This window comes from Mustela putorius, unplaced genomic scaffold (assembly GCF_011764305.1).
Source record: "Mustela putorius furo isolate JIRA1106 unplaced genomic scaffold, ASM1176430v1.1 tig00537350_pilon_pilon_pilon, whole genome shotgun sequence".
Taxonomy (NCBI): Eukaryota; Metazoa; Chordata; class Mammalia; order Carnivora; family Mustelidae; genus Mustela; species Mustela putorius.
The window spans coordinates 2,658,173-2,675,739 of NW_025422471.1; the positions used below are offsets into that span (position 1 = coordinate 2,658,173).

At 37.7% G+C, this 17,567-nt stretch overlaps 1 protein-coding gene across 2 annotated transcripts in view; it reads left to right on the forward strand.

Moving 5' to 3' along the window:
- The first annotated feature begins 6,971 nt into the window (after positions 1–6,971).
- SLCO6A1 (solute carrier organic anion transporter family member 6A1) overlaps positions 6,972–17,567 on the forward strand; it is a 90,803-nt gene continuing 80,207 nt past the window's right edge. For both annotated transcript variants that reach the window (XM_013044166.2, XM_045074480.1), the window contains exon 1: positions 6,972–7,541. In XM_013044166.2, coding sequence (XP_012899620.1) covers positions 7,226–7,541 — 316 coding nt within the window. In that variant the 5' untranslated portion in view covers positions 6,972–7,225. The remainder of the gene's footprint in view (positions 7,542–17,567) is intronic.

A 17,567-nucleotide genomic window follows, 5' to 3' on the forward strand; every position in this document is an offset into this window, starting at 1 on the left:
GTGCATTATTTTTAACAGGAATTCTTTGCTAAAGGTCTTCTTCACCATCTATCTTTATATTCAGCATCTTATAAGTTTATTGATTGACTTAAATAATCTTCTACTGTCTCCAACCTCAATCCACTCAACCATTTTGCGCACTGAATTCCTAGACTTCACTAGCTAATGAGTAAAATTACTTTATGTTCATTTCAAAATCATACATTCTTTTTTTTTTTAAGATAGTGGGGTTATGGCCCATTATTGTTTTCTTCTTCTTTTTTAAAAAATATTTTATTTATTTATTTGTCAGAGAGAGAGAGAGAAAGAGAAGGCACAAGCAGGGGCAAAGGAAGAGGAAGAAGCCGGCTCCCCAGTGAGCAGGGAACCCAATGTGCAACTTGATCCCAGCACCCTGGGATCATGACCTGAGCTGAAAGCAGACACTTAATGAACTGAGGCACCCAGGAGTCCTCAACATCATACATGTAGAACTCAGCTCTCCAAGATACTTCCATGTGCTTCCTATTTCCACAAAGATGTCAGCCAGGGGTCATTCCTGAGTATCTACATATATATATATATATATATATATATATATTTTTTTTTTTTTTTCCCCAGCTCTTTCCCTTCCAGAGTCATTTGTTGTTGTAAAGCAGCTTCAGGTAGCCTTAAAACTCTTTATTAGAGTTTTAAACTTTATTTCTAAGTGTCTTCAGCTTTATCTCTAAGGTACCTCGTGGTAAACATTGATTGTGGCTGTTAGATTTCTTATAAACCGTTACTTACTCAAGTTCATTAAGGATACTTTCAAGTGTTGTCCTCTGCCTTCTGCCTTCTGTGAGAGCATATGCTGATGTATTTCCTCCTCAGTTAAGTCAACTTCTACCCATTGATGGAGGCTCTAACTTATAGAGGGCTATGCATAGTAGGTACTTTTTAATATACAGGTTTATGATTATAATAATTTGATAAATAATTATCTTTGTTGAAGTACTCTATATCGGGAACCGTGCTAGACACTTTTAGCATATTGCTTCTAACCCACACAATAATCTTTCAAATGAGTTACCATTATTTTAATTGTACAGATGAAGAACTAAGGGTGAGAGTGTTTAAAAGAATTCTCCAAAATCATGTAATAACTAAGCAGAAGAGCTGGATCCAAAGTCTAGGTTGAATTCTCCATACAGAATGCTTCCTTCATGCCCCAATGTTTGTTTTTCTCTGGGTTTAAACATTACTTTGCATTTCAATTATCCAGCAGTGAGACCTTTAACCTCAATAAACTTGGGAGGTGAGGTATTAAAGAATCAAGCATCATTTACCAGAGCAGCTAAGCAAACCAGGGCCATTTACTAAAGGCACAAATAGTTCTCTATCCCTCAATAAGGAAGTCATTCCCGTGTTAAAACTACATTACGGTAATTTTTGCCATCATGTTGTTTTTCAGCTTTATTGATGCATTTGCCAAAAAGAGTCATATGAAATACACTCAGTAGGCTAATTTAGTGACTTGTTCTTCCTACATACATGTTTGGAGGTTTTAGCTTAAAATAGATATTATATGGAGGATGTTTAACAGCACCTCATAAACATTCATTGTTTAATTCAAGCTTGTTTCTTGAAATGTCTTAAGCTCTTGAATTGCTTAGTTTCTCAGGGATTGCTTTAGTTGGTAGCTATATTCACTGCTCACACTGAAATTTTATTTGTCTAAATTACGACAGTTAACTTGTTAACTTCTGGAAACCATGCAAAAATATTTTAATATCCATGTTTACAGATTCAAAGACAGTTTTTTCTACATTTAGTATTTCCAAAATTGGGTTCTGTTTTATAACTTTGTTTACATTTTCTATGAAAAGTTGTTTTAAATCAGTGACTCATCTTTCAGAAGAATACTCTGCATATGAAGATGTCCATTTCAGTATTGTCAAAGCCAAAATTGGAAACAAGCCATACCATCAACACGGGATTGACTAAATTACAGCAAATTCATACATGGGATTTTATGCAAATAAGAATATCGAATATGGATTGTTCAGTGTGATGTTTACTAAAGTTAAACATGCAAGGCGGGTGCCTGGGTGGCTCAGTGGGTTAAGCCACTGCCTTCGGCTCAGGTCATGATCCCAGGGTCCTGGGATCGAGTCCCGCATCGGGCTCTCTGCTCGGCAGGAAGCCTGCTTCCTCCTCTTTCTCTCTGCCTGCCTCTCTGCTTACTTGTGATCTCTGTCTGTCAAATAAATAAATAAAATCTTAAAAAAAAAAAAACTTAGTCTATACTCCTTGGGTTGGATGGCAGTACCCTCTATTATATAATAAAAACTCATGGTTAGACATTTCTCCACTCAAATAAATGCTTTTTTTTTTTTTTTAAAGATACAATGAAATCATTTAGCTAGCTTTAAAAAATTTATTATAAAAATGGGAAAATATCAATGTAATATGAAATATTGCTATTAATTCTGTGATTTAAACACATTTAGTCCCCAAATAACTTACAAACTTTTTCGAAATGAAAAGGAGCCTCTGTAATCACATTCTGCATTATGGTAGCCACTGGACCCATATGGCTACCAAGCATTTGAAATGTAGCTAATCTGAACTGAGACGTCCTATAAGTATAAAATACAAACTAAATACTAAAGACGTACTGGAAACAAATACAAAAGAGTCCATTAATAATTGGTGATTTCAAAAATATTAGTTACATGTTGAAATGCTAATGTTTAGGACATATTACTCAAATTAATTTACAAAAGAGTCCATTAATAATTGGCGATTTCAAAAATATTAGTTACATGTTGAAATGCTAATGTTTAGGACATATTACTCAAATTAATTTACCTGTTAATTTACCCGGGGGCTAGAGAATTTAAAATTATGTATTTGTTGACATTTTATTTCTATTGTACAGTACTGCTCTATAATTTTGATTTCTTACAGACTCAGAAACTTCAAAGGTCTCATTTTTGGCTAAAACTGAAAATAAATTAGTGAGGCACCACTTATTATTTCATTTTCACACTCCTTTGGACTTTAAAAAATTTTTTTCTGATCAGGACAACAACCATTAAAAAAGCCAAATTACATGGGCAGATCTTCCTCTAAGACCTCATCTTTCTATCAGTAGGCAATTATGTTAGTAAACAACACTACAGGTGTGGTTGCCCTGACCTTCTAGCTCATACTCTCTGTTACACTAGAAAGGCTATATCTTTTTATGACTGTCACCTGCTGCTTCCAGTAGTGATTTCCAAACTTAACTTTCTTTTTTTTTAAAAAATATTTTTAAAATTTATTTATTTGAGAGAGAACGAGTGAGAGAGAACATGAGAGAGGAGAAGGTCAGAGGGAGAAGCAGACTCTCCAAGGAGCTGGGAGCCCGATGCGGGACTCGATCCTGGAAGTCCAGGATCATGACCTAAGCCAAAGACAGCTGCTCAACCAACTGGGCCACCCAGACGCCTCCAGACTTAACTTTCTTAAAGGGCTAAATCATCTTTTTCTCCATGGGTATTTTAAACATTGGCTACTGAAAATATGACTATACTTTCACACAGTTGTTTCTTGCATAAAGGATTACTCAAGTAACCCTGGACCAAGTCAAAGGTCAATAGGTATGATACCATTTATCAGTTTGGGGCACTTCCCTTGTATTCTTAATTTCTTGTGTGTTTTTATCATGAAAAGATGATGAGTATTTTCAAATGCTTTTTCTGCATCTACTAAAATGATCAGGTAAATTTTGCCTTTTGTTAATCTGGTATATTTCATTAAATGATCTTCAAATGTTAAACCAAATTTGTATTCTTAGAATAAATTCCACTTGATCATGGACTATAGCTCTTTTCATATGTTGTTGGGTTTGACTTGCTAATATTTTGAGGTGGTTTTTTTTGTGTGTTTGTTTTGTTTTGTTTTTACAGTCCTTGACATCTTTTTGAAAGATATTTTGATGGATAAAGAATTTTTAGTTGGAGACTTTTCTTTTCCATTTTAAAGATAGAGTTTACTTATATTCTGAACTGCATAGTTTCTGATATTATAATTTACTATTATTTATTTAATTTTTAACAGTTTCATTACTTATATATTTATTTTAGCATAATTTACTTTTAAAATTTGTTTCTCTATAAACTATACTTCTCTTTTCTGTGACTTCCTTCAAACTGCTCTAATTAGGCTTGATTTTTAGCAACTTGACTGTGATATGTGTAAGTATATTTTTCTATGTATTTATCTTGTTTGGGATTTTCTGAGATTATTGAGATTATTGGGATTATCTGAGATTATGTGGTTCTACATCTTTCACTAGTGTTATAAAATTTGTGACCATTGCATCCTCAAATAATTTTTCTACTTCATTGTCTGTCTGTCTGTCTCTCTCTTTCTCTGACTCTCTGGTACCTCAGTTATACGTGTGTTAGACCACTTACAACTAATTTTCAGACACTGTATAAGAATGTGTATTTCAGACTAATGTATTTACACCTGGAAGTGATGATTCTTCTATCTGACTGTCAGTGTAAGTTTGTCAGTGTTGACAGGGGTGGAGACGGATTGGGCTTTTGTTTTTGCTCTATTTATCTTTAGCGTATCACAGGCTTCAAATTCTTCTGATGGGGATTGAAACTTCCTCACTTGGTCTGGAACCTGGAGTGCTTGAGAGTGTTTTGTTAGTGTTACTAACACTAACCTACTCTCAGACTTCAGTAGGTCTAATATGCCTGCACCACAGAAGGGGCCTCCCTCTGCTCCCTTACCCACCTATATTGGTATAGTGCCACTGATTTGTATTCATGCAAATCTCATAATGGAAGCAGGGGATAGGTTCCCCTAGACCAGCCACAATCTTAGTCCTGAGTGTCTGAGTCTCAAGGGTTGGACTTTGCTTGTTTTGGTGCCAGGTCTTGGGAAGGTATAATGTTCTTGCTCCTCCCTCTTTGTCAGATGATTTGTATTTCTACCCTTCCTTCTTGTGGGAGCCAACCTTTGGGTGAAACAGGATGTTTTCCTGCCTCTCTTTCAAGGACAAATGGCTTTTCCTCTGTTTCTCTTGCTTTGCAAGTGACTAGAGGACAGGAGAGTTTCCTGCCTCAATCCCAGAGACAGAACTGCTTTGGCTTTGCTTGATAAAAGGCTCAGGAACATGAAACTTCAGAGCAGGAAGGTAAGCAATAGTCCCTGATTCTCCCTCAGTGTCAGCCTATACCTCCCCGCCCCCCATCAAATGCATTCCTCACTAAGGAGGCTCCCTTGCTTTGTCAGATGGCAGAGATCTGATATATGGGTGTGGATTCCCCTTGTTTTTAAGGCTCCTGGGGTTTCTAAACCATTATGCTACCCCTCACTTGTTCTTTAAGAATTAATTAAGATTTCAAATGTTTTCTTTTTATCTTCTTTTATGGTTTATTGCTTACCTCCTCCTTCTGTGTTCTACCAAAGGTGAGTTCATGTATCTCATCCTTCTTCCTAGGAGTTTGCTTCCGTCTGGAAGCAATCCCCTGGTTGCTTTGCAAATGCAGTTCTCCAATGGGCTTAAAAGTGATAATTTTTTATGTTATCCAGGTTTTTTTTTCTTTTGGTTATTATTGTTGGTAGAGTCAGGTGACATTCTGTTTGGCTCTGTATTTTGAATAGAAGCAAAAAGTCTCAGAATAATTTCTTTTGAACAGAGACATTTGTGCCCAGCTGGGTACCAAAGCACAAAGATGAGTCCCCCTGCTTTCCTCCTTCCTAGGCATCCTATTTCCCTTATGCTTATTAATGTCATGAAGCAATGTGAGGGGATACCCTAGTTGAGAATGATGAATATGGAAGAACCAGGGCATTTTTTCTACTTATGTAGTGATTGTTTCTTTGACAAAGTAGGTCTTGTCCTAAAGGCAAAATAACATTTCCACCCACTGATCGACATATAGTAAGGCAAGCTGAGGATTCAGGTTGGAAGTAGGGTCTGTGTACCCTCTTCCACAGCTCTTCTCAGTGATTTTTCTCCTAGCACTTGCTAGCTGCACAATATTTTGTTGAAGACCTGGATTGTTTTTAGTAACACGATGTCTAATCCATTGGAAGGAAGAGCCTTTCATTTCTCCTGTAAAGTCAATTGGCCTGTATATATGGCCTGAATAACTTACATATCTGTCTAAGAAAGCTGATAAGAAGGTGAATTTTTACCATAAAAATATACAAGTTTCATATTCTATTACTGTTCTCCAATTCTTTTTTTTTTTCCAGTAAACTTTTTTTTTTTTTTTTAAGATTTTATTTATTTATTTGACAGGAAGAGAGAGATCACAAGTAGGCAGAGAGGCAGGCAGAGAGAGAAGGCGAGGCAGGCTTCCTGCTGAGCAGAGAGCCTGATATGGGGCTCGATCCCAGGACCTTGAGATCATGACCTGAGCCGAAGGCAGAGGCTTAACCCACTGAGCCACCCAGGCGCCCCTCCAGTAAACTTTTTATACCTGAGAAAGTAAAACACACCCTGGGTCCCATCCCCCTCTTTAGGGAAGAAAATAATAAAGCTTTCTACTCTTGGTTAAGGATAGTTTCTAGGGCAAAAACGTCTATGTGTAAAACACTTAAGAGCATTCCTTGGGGGTATTTTATGATCTTTGCTGGTTTCTCTAAATGTAGTAGAAGTGTCTTTTTCATGTCTCTCATTTCTCCTGGTCCCTTAACAATTTTCAGGTTGTTTATAGTGAGATCATCCAGTTCAAAAAACATTACAATAACGTTATAACATTAGATAAGCCTGGAGAAATCGGGGGATTTCTCCACTATTTCTCCACTATTGCCTCACTGCACATTTCTCTTTCCTTGCTTCCTAAGAAAAAGTCTTAAATCTAGCATCTTTTGACTTCCTTGAGAATTACTCTGGCACCCCCTGTTTGTGTTAGCAATGATCAGATTCTAGTCGTACGAGCTTCCTTCCCTCCCCACCCCCACTCCTCTTCCCCACGTGGAAGCAGAGAAGGAAACAGCCTTGGAAGTTCTCTCTGGGCAACTGTCAGCCTTTCAGGGACGTTTGCTTTCTGCCCAAGGAGAAACGTTCCCCTCTGGAGGCTTGGGCTGCAGGCAGCTTTGGGGGCCACCAGTTCCCAGACGTCCAGGCCGGCTGGCCTTTCAGTAGAGCTGGTAGAGCAGGAAACCCCTGCAAGCAACAGGGCACACCTCCTCTGGCCCAGTGCCGCCCTCTGTGAACAAGGCCTCAGCCTCCGCAGGCCATCAAGCCGCCATGCCAGACGCCCTGGCGGAAGTGGAGCCGAAGGCTGCCCAGCCTCAGGTTGCTGAAAATCCTTTGGAGACGGAACAGGCAAAGCGCAAGAAAAAACCCAGGCTTATGACGATGGTTCCCAGTAGCCTGATCAAGTTCAGCACTTTTCAAAAAAAAGAAAAAGGTCAGGCTGGGGCCACATCCCCCATTACGAAGAAGCCAAAAGAAAATCTGGAGGGTCCCTGCGGCTTGGGCTGTATAGTTATTTCCAGATGTCAGCGTTTCAACACGTTCCATTGCTTCGTGGTTTTCTTCTGCCTCCTGATCACGTCTCAAGGTGACCTTGAGTGGGGTGGCAGGCATTCTGGGGAGGGCAGCCCCGGGGCACCTTGGGACAGGCGCGAAAGGGGTAACCCCCTGTGGTGACTCAGCTTGAAACAGCTGTAGTCTCTCCGGTTCTCAAGGTCTGTCTGGAATCACAGCAGGTTAATCGGGCCATTACCTTGGGTGCATACCCCGTCATAGCTTTACCTGGGAAGAAGGTACGTGAGTGCCAGTCCACTGCACACAGTGTAGGTGATAGGGGCCTGGCCTCCAAATAGGAAGGGACTGTAGAGTCATTTAACGTTGTTGGGTCAGGGATCCTGGGAAGTAAAGGGTTGAATTAACTGGGGAGGTTAAAATAAAATTGAATATGGTGTTTGTGAGCACCAGTTTGTTTTCTGCTTCTGCTTACCATTTTGAGACCAGCTGGCCAAACTGCTTGCTGCCTGGATTTGGTATCCTCACATGTGAACTGAGGAGGTGAAGTGGGACCTCAAACAACCTATACCATAGAACCCAGACTGGAAAGTGTTTTATCTTTTCCCACACAGTTAAACAAAGCATGTGAATTTGAATGCCCTTAGAGGGGGTGTCTGTTCTTTATTTGGCCTCAGCCCTCACCACTCCCTTTATGCTCAAGATTCTTTACTATCCTGTTAACACTGATGGCATTGACGCTTCCTGGACATGATCTTTTTGCCCTAAAATGTTATTTCTAAATAAGTACAATAAAAAGGCTGTGTGTGATAAGAACCACATGAAAGGGACACATAAATAGCGATAATTTTATCTTGATTTTATTAAAGAAGTTTCTTGGGGAAGAGGTGTTTGAATTATGCCCTGATAAATAGGGTACAGTTGTGATAATGGAATGTAGTTAAGGAGTATTGTATAAGGAAATGAATGTATGAATGAGTGAATGTTTGGATGAATAAACACTCAGGTATGGGAAAGCCTTGTTCCAGAATGGTGAGTGATGAGTTTAGCTTGGATGATGGTTTCACTTAAGCATCCAAAGGCAATTATATTTGTTTTATTCATTGTGTCTCCTTAAGACCTAATTATAGTGACTAAAACAGAAAAGACACTCATTAAGTATGTATTGAATGCATAAATGAATTAAAAAGATGGAAAAGACAATTTTATGAAGGTCTTTAAGTGACAGACTAGAGATTTTGAGAGGACACTGAAAGTTGTTCACTTCCTCCTAATGTGCTGGGTGACGAGTAAGGTGCTTTACAGGTATTCTCTTACTGATATAATCTCCTTACTAGGTTCATAATGAAAGTTTTTGCAAAAGTAGTTCGCAGTGAAGTTTTTTAGCTCCACTACTTTTTAATTGACTTCTTATAGATCATTAGCTCAGTTTAGGTATAACATTGGGTCTTCGATTTATAAAAATGATTTATCCATGTGTATTTACCAGTTGATCTATTTATTATTTGTTGTTACCTTTTAAACAATTTTGAAATAATTTCAAACATAGGAAAAGGGTGCAAAGTTGATACAAAGAATTCCTGCGGCCCCTCACACACATTCTCTAGTTGTTTTCATTTCACCACATTTATTCCTTCCCCTTTTCTTGAACATACGGACTTTTTCAGACATGGTGTCTATTATAGCTAAAGACTCCAGTGTGCATTCTCCCAAAATGAGGACACTCTTCTTCCTAACCACTATACGCCTCTCTCAGTCAGGAATATCAGTGCCACACTATCATCAAATTTGGAATTGGTGGCCCCACTCAGATATTGCCAACTGCTTCAATACTGTCTCCTTTTCCTTTCTGGCCCGAAATTCTATCCAGGATCACACAATGGATTTAGTTGTCATATTTTAGACTTCTTTCATCTGCAGCAGTTCCCCCACTTTGTCCCTGTTTCTTATGTCCCTGCAAGTCTTAAGGTCTTTCATTCTGTATGTTGAATTTCAACCTGGGTATATTTGATGTGTCTTTATGACCAGATTCAGGTCATGCCTGCCTGATTGGATCCATGCTACTGCGAAACTGATATCAGGCCTAGTCCCAGAAGATATATCCATAAAAGGTGGGATTTTAGTGGGAGATGGGTAATCATTTTCGGCATGTAGTGGCATCATAATGCATCAAGCTATCGCTTATGTTTGATTGGGATGAAGTACCAGCTGAAGTACAGATCTTAAAAGCCCAAGTGGCTCTACGCTTTACCTGATAGTAGCAATAATGATTATAAGGATTCTGATGCTGGATGGAATCTTCTGAGTGCCCTTAAGCACTTACGAAGAGAAAATGTCCAATTCAGTCCTCTTAACTCTCAGCTCTCAAGCCCTGTCTGAGAATTCTGGAGCTTCCATTGCAGCCCTAAAAGAAGTTCTCATTTCTTTTAGCCATAGATGTTATATATTGGGGAATCGAACACAAAATTTAAGTGTATGGACTCATGAGTTGTAATGGCAGTTGAGTGCACAGTCAAGTTTGTCCTCTTCTGTTACATATCCAATAAGAGTGGTTGATTTTTTAGTCTGTTAAGTTTGTTACTTGTTAGGACCGAATGGTGATTACCAAGCTTCTTACATGTAGAACTGGAATGGTATGTACGTGTGTGTGAGGGCACGTATTTTCATTTTTCTGGATTTTATACCCAGGATTGGAATTGCTCAATCCTAGTAACTTTATGATTCACTTTTTAAATATTCTGTAGGCTTATCATATATGTGTTTTATGGGTTTGAGGAAGTTGTCTTCTATTCCTAGTTCATTGAGTAGTTTTACTAAAAGTGTGTTGGGTTTTGTTAAATGCTTTCTCTCTCTCTCTCTCTGTGCGTGTGTGTGTGTGTGTTTTGCCCATTATTATATTAATGTAATGAATTACATTGATTCACTTTCATATTTTGGTAGAAGTCCCATGGCTTTCACATTTAAATTTGGTGAAGCATTCAAAATAATCATAAATAGAAAAAAAATTTATTTGAAGAGTTTTGTCTTATAAGGTATTTGTCAAAAATTCTCTGAATGGAGTATTTTGGCTGAAATATTTCAGTGGAAAACAGAGCTTCATACATTATTTAGTAGTGATTTCCTTGAGCTTGCTAGACATTTATGCACCTGTAGAGAGTGTTTTCTATTAAAATGGAGAGTCATTTGAAATGGAGAGTCATTTGAAGTCATTTATTAGCTATTATGTTGGAGGTACCTATGACCTCTTTCAGGCTCAGTGATTCAATAGGAGAATGTGGGACTCAGAGAAAGATGTTATTATTTATGGTTATGATGTATTATAATAAAAGGATACAGATTAAAATCAGTAAAGAGAAAAGGTATATGAGACAAAATCCAGAAGAAACCAGGTCCAAGCTTCCATGTATCTTTTCCCAGAGGATTTGCATGGACATGCTTAATTTTCCCCCCAACAATGTGTTGTAATACATGCAAACAGTTGCCAGCTTATGTGAGCCTTGGTGTTTTTTGGGGGGGGCATAAATTATCTGATCAAACAGATGTTTACCTTAGATGACCTTGTTTAATATAAGCTGTTGAATCAGACTTGTTCTGTGTGGTCCAAGGCCTCAGGCAGAATATTCCAAAGGCTCAAAGTCACTTTCCAGGAGCCAATGAATGGCCAGTCTTGAAGACAGGCATTTTTTGAGCAACCAAGACCTGCTGCAAAACTATACAAAGCAACTTGGATGAATTGCAGCTATTTTCAGGGGAACAGTCGGGAAAAAAGATCATATTAAAATGTATTCTCCAGAGAAAAATATGAATAACATTTTATTAGAGGTAAGTATGGCTAAGAAATTAAAGTAAGTGGAGTGCATATCAAGAATCATATTCTTTTATTTTTCCAAAGTTATGATATCTAATATAAAGGTGTTTGAAAAGTTTTTTTCTTAATTTTTTATTTTTTATTAATATATAATGTATTATTAGCCCCAGGGGTACAGGTCTGTGAATCGCCAGGTTTACACACTTCACAGCACTCACCATATCACATACCCTCCCCAATGTCCATAACTCAACCACCCTCTCCTTTCCCCCCTCCCCCCAGCAACACTTATTTTATTTAGTGAGATTAAGAGTCTCTTATTGTTTCTCTCCCTCCCAATCCCATCTTGATTCATTTTTTCCTTCTCTATCCCCTAAACCCCCCACTTTGCCTCTCAACTTCCTTATATCAGGGAGATCATATGATAATTGTCTTTCTCTCATTGGCTTATTTCACTCAGCATAATATCCTCTAGTTCTATCCACGTCATTGCAAATGGCAAGGTACCATTTCTTTTGATGGCTGCATAGTATTCTATTGTATTTATATACCACTTCTTATTTATCCATTCATCTGTTGATGGACATCCATAGTTTGGCTATGTATAGTAGACATTGCTACTATAAACATTCGGGTGCATGTGCTCCTTCGGATCACTACATTTGTATCTTTAGGGTAAATACCCAGTAGTGCAATTGCTGGGTTGTAGGGCAACTCTATTTTTAACTTTTTGAAGAACCTCCATGCTGTTTTCCAGAGTGGTTGCACCAGCTTGCATTCCCACCAACAGTGTAGGAGGGTTCCCCTTTCTCTGCATCCTTGCTAACATCTGTCATTTCTTGACTTGTCAATTTAGCCATTCTGACTGGTGTGAGGTGATATCTCATTGTGGTTTTGATTTGTATTTCCCTGATACCAAGTGATATGGAGCACTTTTTCATGTATCTGTTGACCATATGGATGTCTTCTTTACAGAAATGTCCGTACATGTCCTCTGCCCATTTATTGATTGGATTATTTGTTCTTTGGGTGTTGTTTGGTAAGTTCTTTATAGATTTTGGATGCTAGCCCTTTATCTGATATGTTGTTTGCAAATATCTTCTCCCATTCTGTCAGTTGTCTTTTGGTTTTGTTAACTGTTTCTTTTGCTGTGCAAAAGCTTTTGATCTTGATGAAGTCCTAATAGTTCATTTTTGCCCTTGCTTCCCTTGCCTTTGGTGATGTTTCTAGGAAGCATTTGCTGCGGTTGAGGTCGAAGAGGTTGCTGCCTGTGTTCTTCTCAAGAATTTTGATGTATTCCTTTCTCACATTGAGGTCCTTCATCCATTTTGAGTCTATTTTCATGTGTGGCATAAGGAAATGGTCCAGTTTCATTCTTCTGCATGTGGCTGTCCCAATTTTCCCAACACCATTTTTTAAGAGACTGTCTTTTTTCCATTGGACATTCTTTCCTGCTTTGTCAAAGATTAGTTGACCATATTGTTGAGGGTCTATTTCTGGGCTTTCTATTCTGTTCCACTGATCTATATGTCTGTTTTTGTGCCAGTACCTTACTGTCTTGATGATGACAGCTTTGTAATAGAGCTTGAGGTCTGGAATTGTGATGCCACCAACTTTGGTTTTCTTTTTCAATATTCCTCTGGATATTCGAGGTCTTTTCTGGTTCCATATAAATTTTAGGATTATTTGTTCCATTTCTTTGAAAAAAATGGATGGGATTTTGATAGGGATTGCATTAAACACGTAGATTGCTTTAGGTAGCATAGACATTTTCACAATATTTGTTCTTCCAATCCATAAGCATGGAACATTTTTCCATTTCTTTGTGTCCTCCTCAATATCTTTCATGAGTACTTTATAGTTTTCTGAGTACAGATTCTTTGTCTCTTTGGTTACATTTTATTCCTGGGAATCTTATGGTTCTGGGTGCAATTGTAAATGGGATTGACTCCTTAATTTCTCTTTCTTCTGTCTTGTTGTTGGTGAAGAGAAAAGCAACCGATTTCTGTGCATTGACTTTATATTCCTGTACAAGTTTTAGCAGTTTTGGACTGGAGCCTTTTGGGTTTTCCACATATACTATCATATCATCTGCAAAGAGTGAAGTTTGACTTCTTCTTTGCTAATTTGGATGCCTTTAATTTCTTTTTATTGTCTGATTGCTGAGGCTAGGACTACTAGTAGTATGTTGAATAGCAGTGGTGATAATGGGCATCCCTACCATATTCCTGACCTTCGCAGAAAAGCTCTCAGTTTTTCTCCATTGAGAATGATATTCGCTGTGGGTTTTTCGTAGATGGCTTTGATGATATTGAGGTATGTACCCTCTATCTCTGCACTTTGAAGAGTTTTGATCAAGAAAGGATGCTGTACTTTGTCAAATGCTTTTTCAGCATCTGTTGAGAGTATCCTATGGTTCTTGTTCTTTCTTTTATTAATATAATGCATCACATTGATTGATTTGCGGATGTTGGACCAACCTTGCAGCCTGAAGGAATCCCACTTGGTCATGGTGAATAATCCTTTTTTTTTTTTTTAAATTAACATGTAATGTATTATTAGCCCCAGGGGGTAAATAATCCTCTTAATGTACTGTTGGTTCCTATTGGCTAGTATTTTGGTGAGAATTTTTGCATCTTTGTTCATCAAGGATATTGGTCTGTAATTTTCTTTTTTGATGGAGTCTTTGGTTTTGGGATGAAGGTAATGTTGGTCTCATAAAATGAGTTTAGAAGTTTTCCTTTCATTTCTATTTTTTGGAACAGTTTCAGGAGAATGGGAATTAATTCTTCTTTAAATGTTTGGTAGAATTCTCCTGGGAAGCCATCTGGCCCTGGGCTTTTGTTTGTTTGGAGATTTTTGATGACTGTTTCAATCTCCTTACTGGTTTTGGGTCTGTTCAGGTTTTCTATTTCTTCCTGGTTCAGCTGTGGTAGTTTATATGTGTCTAGGAATGCATCCATCTCTTCCAGATTGTCAAATTTGTTGGCGTAGAGTTGCTCATAGTATGTTCTTATAATTGTTTGTATTTCTTTGGTGTTGATTGTGATCTCTCCTCTTTCATTCACGATTTTATTTATTTGGATCCTTTTTCTTTTCTTTTTGATAAGTCTGGCCAGGGGTTTGTCAATCTTATTAATTCTTTCAGAGAACCAGCTCCTAGTTTCGTTGATTTGTTCTATTGTTTTTTTGGTTTCTATTTCATTGATTTCTGCTCTGATCTTTATGATTCCTTTTCTTCTGGGTTTGGCTTTCTTTGTTATTCTTTCTCCAGCTCCTTTAGGTGTAGTGTTAGGTAGTGTATTTGAGACCTTTCTTGTTTCTTGAGAAAGGCTTGTATCACTATATATTTTCCTCTCAGGACTGCCTTTGCTGTGTCCCATAGATTTTGAACCATTGTGTTTTCATTATCATTTGTTTCCATGAATTTTTTCAATTCTTCTTTAATTTCCTGGTTGACCCATTCATTCTTTAGTAGGATGCTCTTTAGCCTGCATGTATTGAGTTCTTTCCAAATTTCCTCTTGTGATTGAGTTCTAGCTTCAGAGCATTGTGGTCTGAAAATATTCAGGGAATGATCCCAGTCTTCTGGTACCAGTTGAGACCTGATTTGTGACCCAGGATGTGATCTATTCTGGAGAATGTTCCATGCGTACTAGAGAAGAATGTGTATTCTGGGATGGAATGTTCTAAATATTTCTGTGATGTCCATCTGGTCCAGTGTGTCATTTAAGGCCTTTATTTCCTTGTTGATCTTTTACTTGGATGATCTGTCCCTTTCAGTGAGGGGGGGGGTGTTAAAGTCCCCTACTATTATTGTCAATGTGTTTCATTGATTTTTTAATTAATTGGTTTATGTAGTTGGCTGTTCCCATGTTTGGGGCATAGATATTTAAATTTGTTAGATCTTGTTGGACGACCCTCTGAGTATGATATAGTGTCCTTCGTCATCTCTCATTATAGTCTTTGGCTTTAAATCTGATTAATCTGATAGAAGGATTGCTACCTCAGCTTTCTTTTGATGTCCATTAGCATGGTAAATTGTTTTCCACCCCCTCACTTTAAATCTGGAGGTGTCTTTGGGTCTAAAAGGAGTTTCTTGTAGACAGCATATTGGTGGATTTTGTTTTTTTTATCCATTATGATATTTGTGTCCTTTTATTGGGGGCATTTAGCCCATTTACATTAAGGGTAACTATTAAGAGATATGAATTTAATGCCATTGTATTGCCTGTAAGGTGACCGTTACTGTATATTGTCTCTGTTCCTTTCTGGTCTACTACTTTTAGGCTCTCTCTTTGCTTAGAGTACCCCTTTCAATATTTTTTTTTAGAGCTGGTTTGGTGTTTACTCTTCTTTTAGTTTTTGTTTGTCCTGGAAGCTTTTTATCTCTCCTTCTATTTTCAATCATAGCCTAGCTGGATATAGCATTCTTGGCTGCATGTTTTTCTCATTTAGTGCTCTGAGTATGTCATGCCAGTTCTTTCTGGCCTGCCAGGTCTCTGTGGATAAGTCTGCTGCTAATCTAATATTTTTACCATTGTATATTACAGACTTCTTGTCCCGGGCTGCATTCAGGATTTTCTCTTTGTCACTAAGACTTGTAAGTTTTACTATTAGATGATGGGGTGTGGACCTATTCTTATTGATTTTGAGGGGGGTTCTCTGTGCCTCCTGGATTTTGATGCTTGTTCCTTTTGCCATATTAGGGAAATTCTCTACAATAGTTTGCTCCAATATACCTTCTGTACCCCTCTCTCTTTTTCTTCTGGAATCCCAATTATTCTAATATTGTTTCATCTTATGGTATCACTTATCTCTCAAATTCTCCCCTCATGGTCCAGTAGTTCTTTGTCTCTCTTTTGCTCAGCTTCTTTATATTCTGTCATTTGGTCTTTTATATCTCTAATTCTCTCTTCTGCCTCATTTATCCTAGCAGTAAGAACCTCCATTTTTTATTGCACCTCATTAGTAGCTTTTTTGATTTCACCTTCTTTAGATTTTAGTTCTTTCATTTCTCCAGAAAGGGCTTTTATTTCTCCAGACAGGGTTTCTCAATATCTTCCATGACTTTTTCGAGCCCGGCTAGCATCTTGAGAATCGTCATTCTGAACTCTAGATCTGACATATTACCAACATCCGTATTGATTAGGTCCCTAGCCTTCAGCACAGCCTCTTGGTTTTTTTTGTTTGTTTGTTTGTTTTTGTTTGTGGTGAGTTTTCCCACCTTGTCATTTTATCTAGTTAAGAATATATGAATGAGAGAATAAAATACCAAAAGGATGGCAAAGACCCCAGAAAAATGTGCATTAACCAAACTATAAGAGACCCCAAGTCATGGGGAGAAGAAAGGGGGTAAAAAGAAGTTAAGAAAAAAAAAAGGAAAGAAGAAAAAATATATATTAGACTGGTGAATAGAACAGAACCACCCACTTGATTTGGGGGATATTTTGGTCTTTTTGAAGAAAATACCTCCCAAAATTTTTAAGAAAGAAAACACAAACACACACACACACACACACACACACACACACACAAATAATGGTAAACACGATGAAGGGATGGAATATGACTATAAAGATGTAAATTTTTAAAAAAATTCTAAAAATGAGTTGATAAGATAAGTCGATTGGGAAAGAAAGAAAAAGAAAGTGGAGAGAAATTCTGCTCAGGTTGAAGACTAGAACAAACCCTATGCTAGATTTAGGGTATATTTTGATCTATTAGAAGAAGTTGTATCCCAAAAATTTTTAGAGGTAAAAACCCTATGTGTACACAAAATATAAAGTTAGATAAAATGAAGGACAAAATAGGACTATAATAATGAACGTTCAAAAAGATATTTTTTTTTTGAAAAGATTTTTTTTAAAGAAAGGTATTGTTAAGATAAACCAGTTCAAAAAAAGTTAAAGGAGGAAAACTTAAAAGTTAAAAAAATTAGAATAAGAAAAAAATAAAATTAAAACATTTAATTAACTTTGCAAGACTAAAGAATCATGGGGAGAAAGCCATGAATTCCATACTGTGATTTCTCCTCCTCTGGAATTCTGCTGTTCTCCTTGATCAGTGAGCTTGGCCTTGGCTGAATTTCTTGCTGATCTTCTGGGGGAGGGCCTGTTGTAGTGGTTCTCAAGTGTCTTTGCCCAGGTGGAATTGCTCCGCCTTTGCCAGGAGGCGGGCTAAGTATTTTGCTTGGGTTTGCTCTCGGGAGATTTTGTTCCCTGAACACTTTCCAGAGAGCTCTGGAGGATGGGAATGAAAATGGCGGCCTCCCAATCTCTGGCCTGGAGGAGC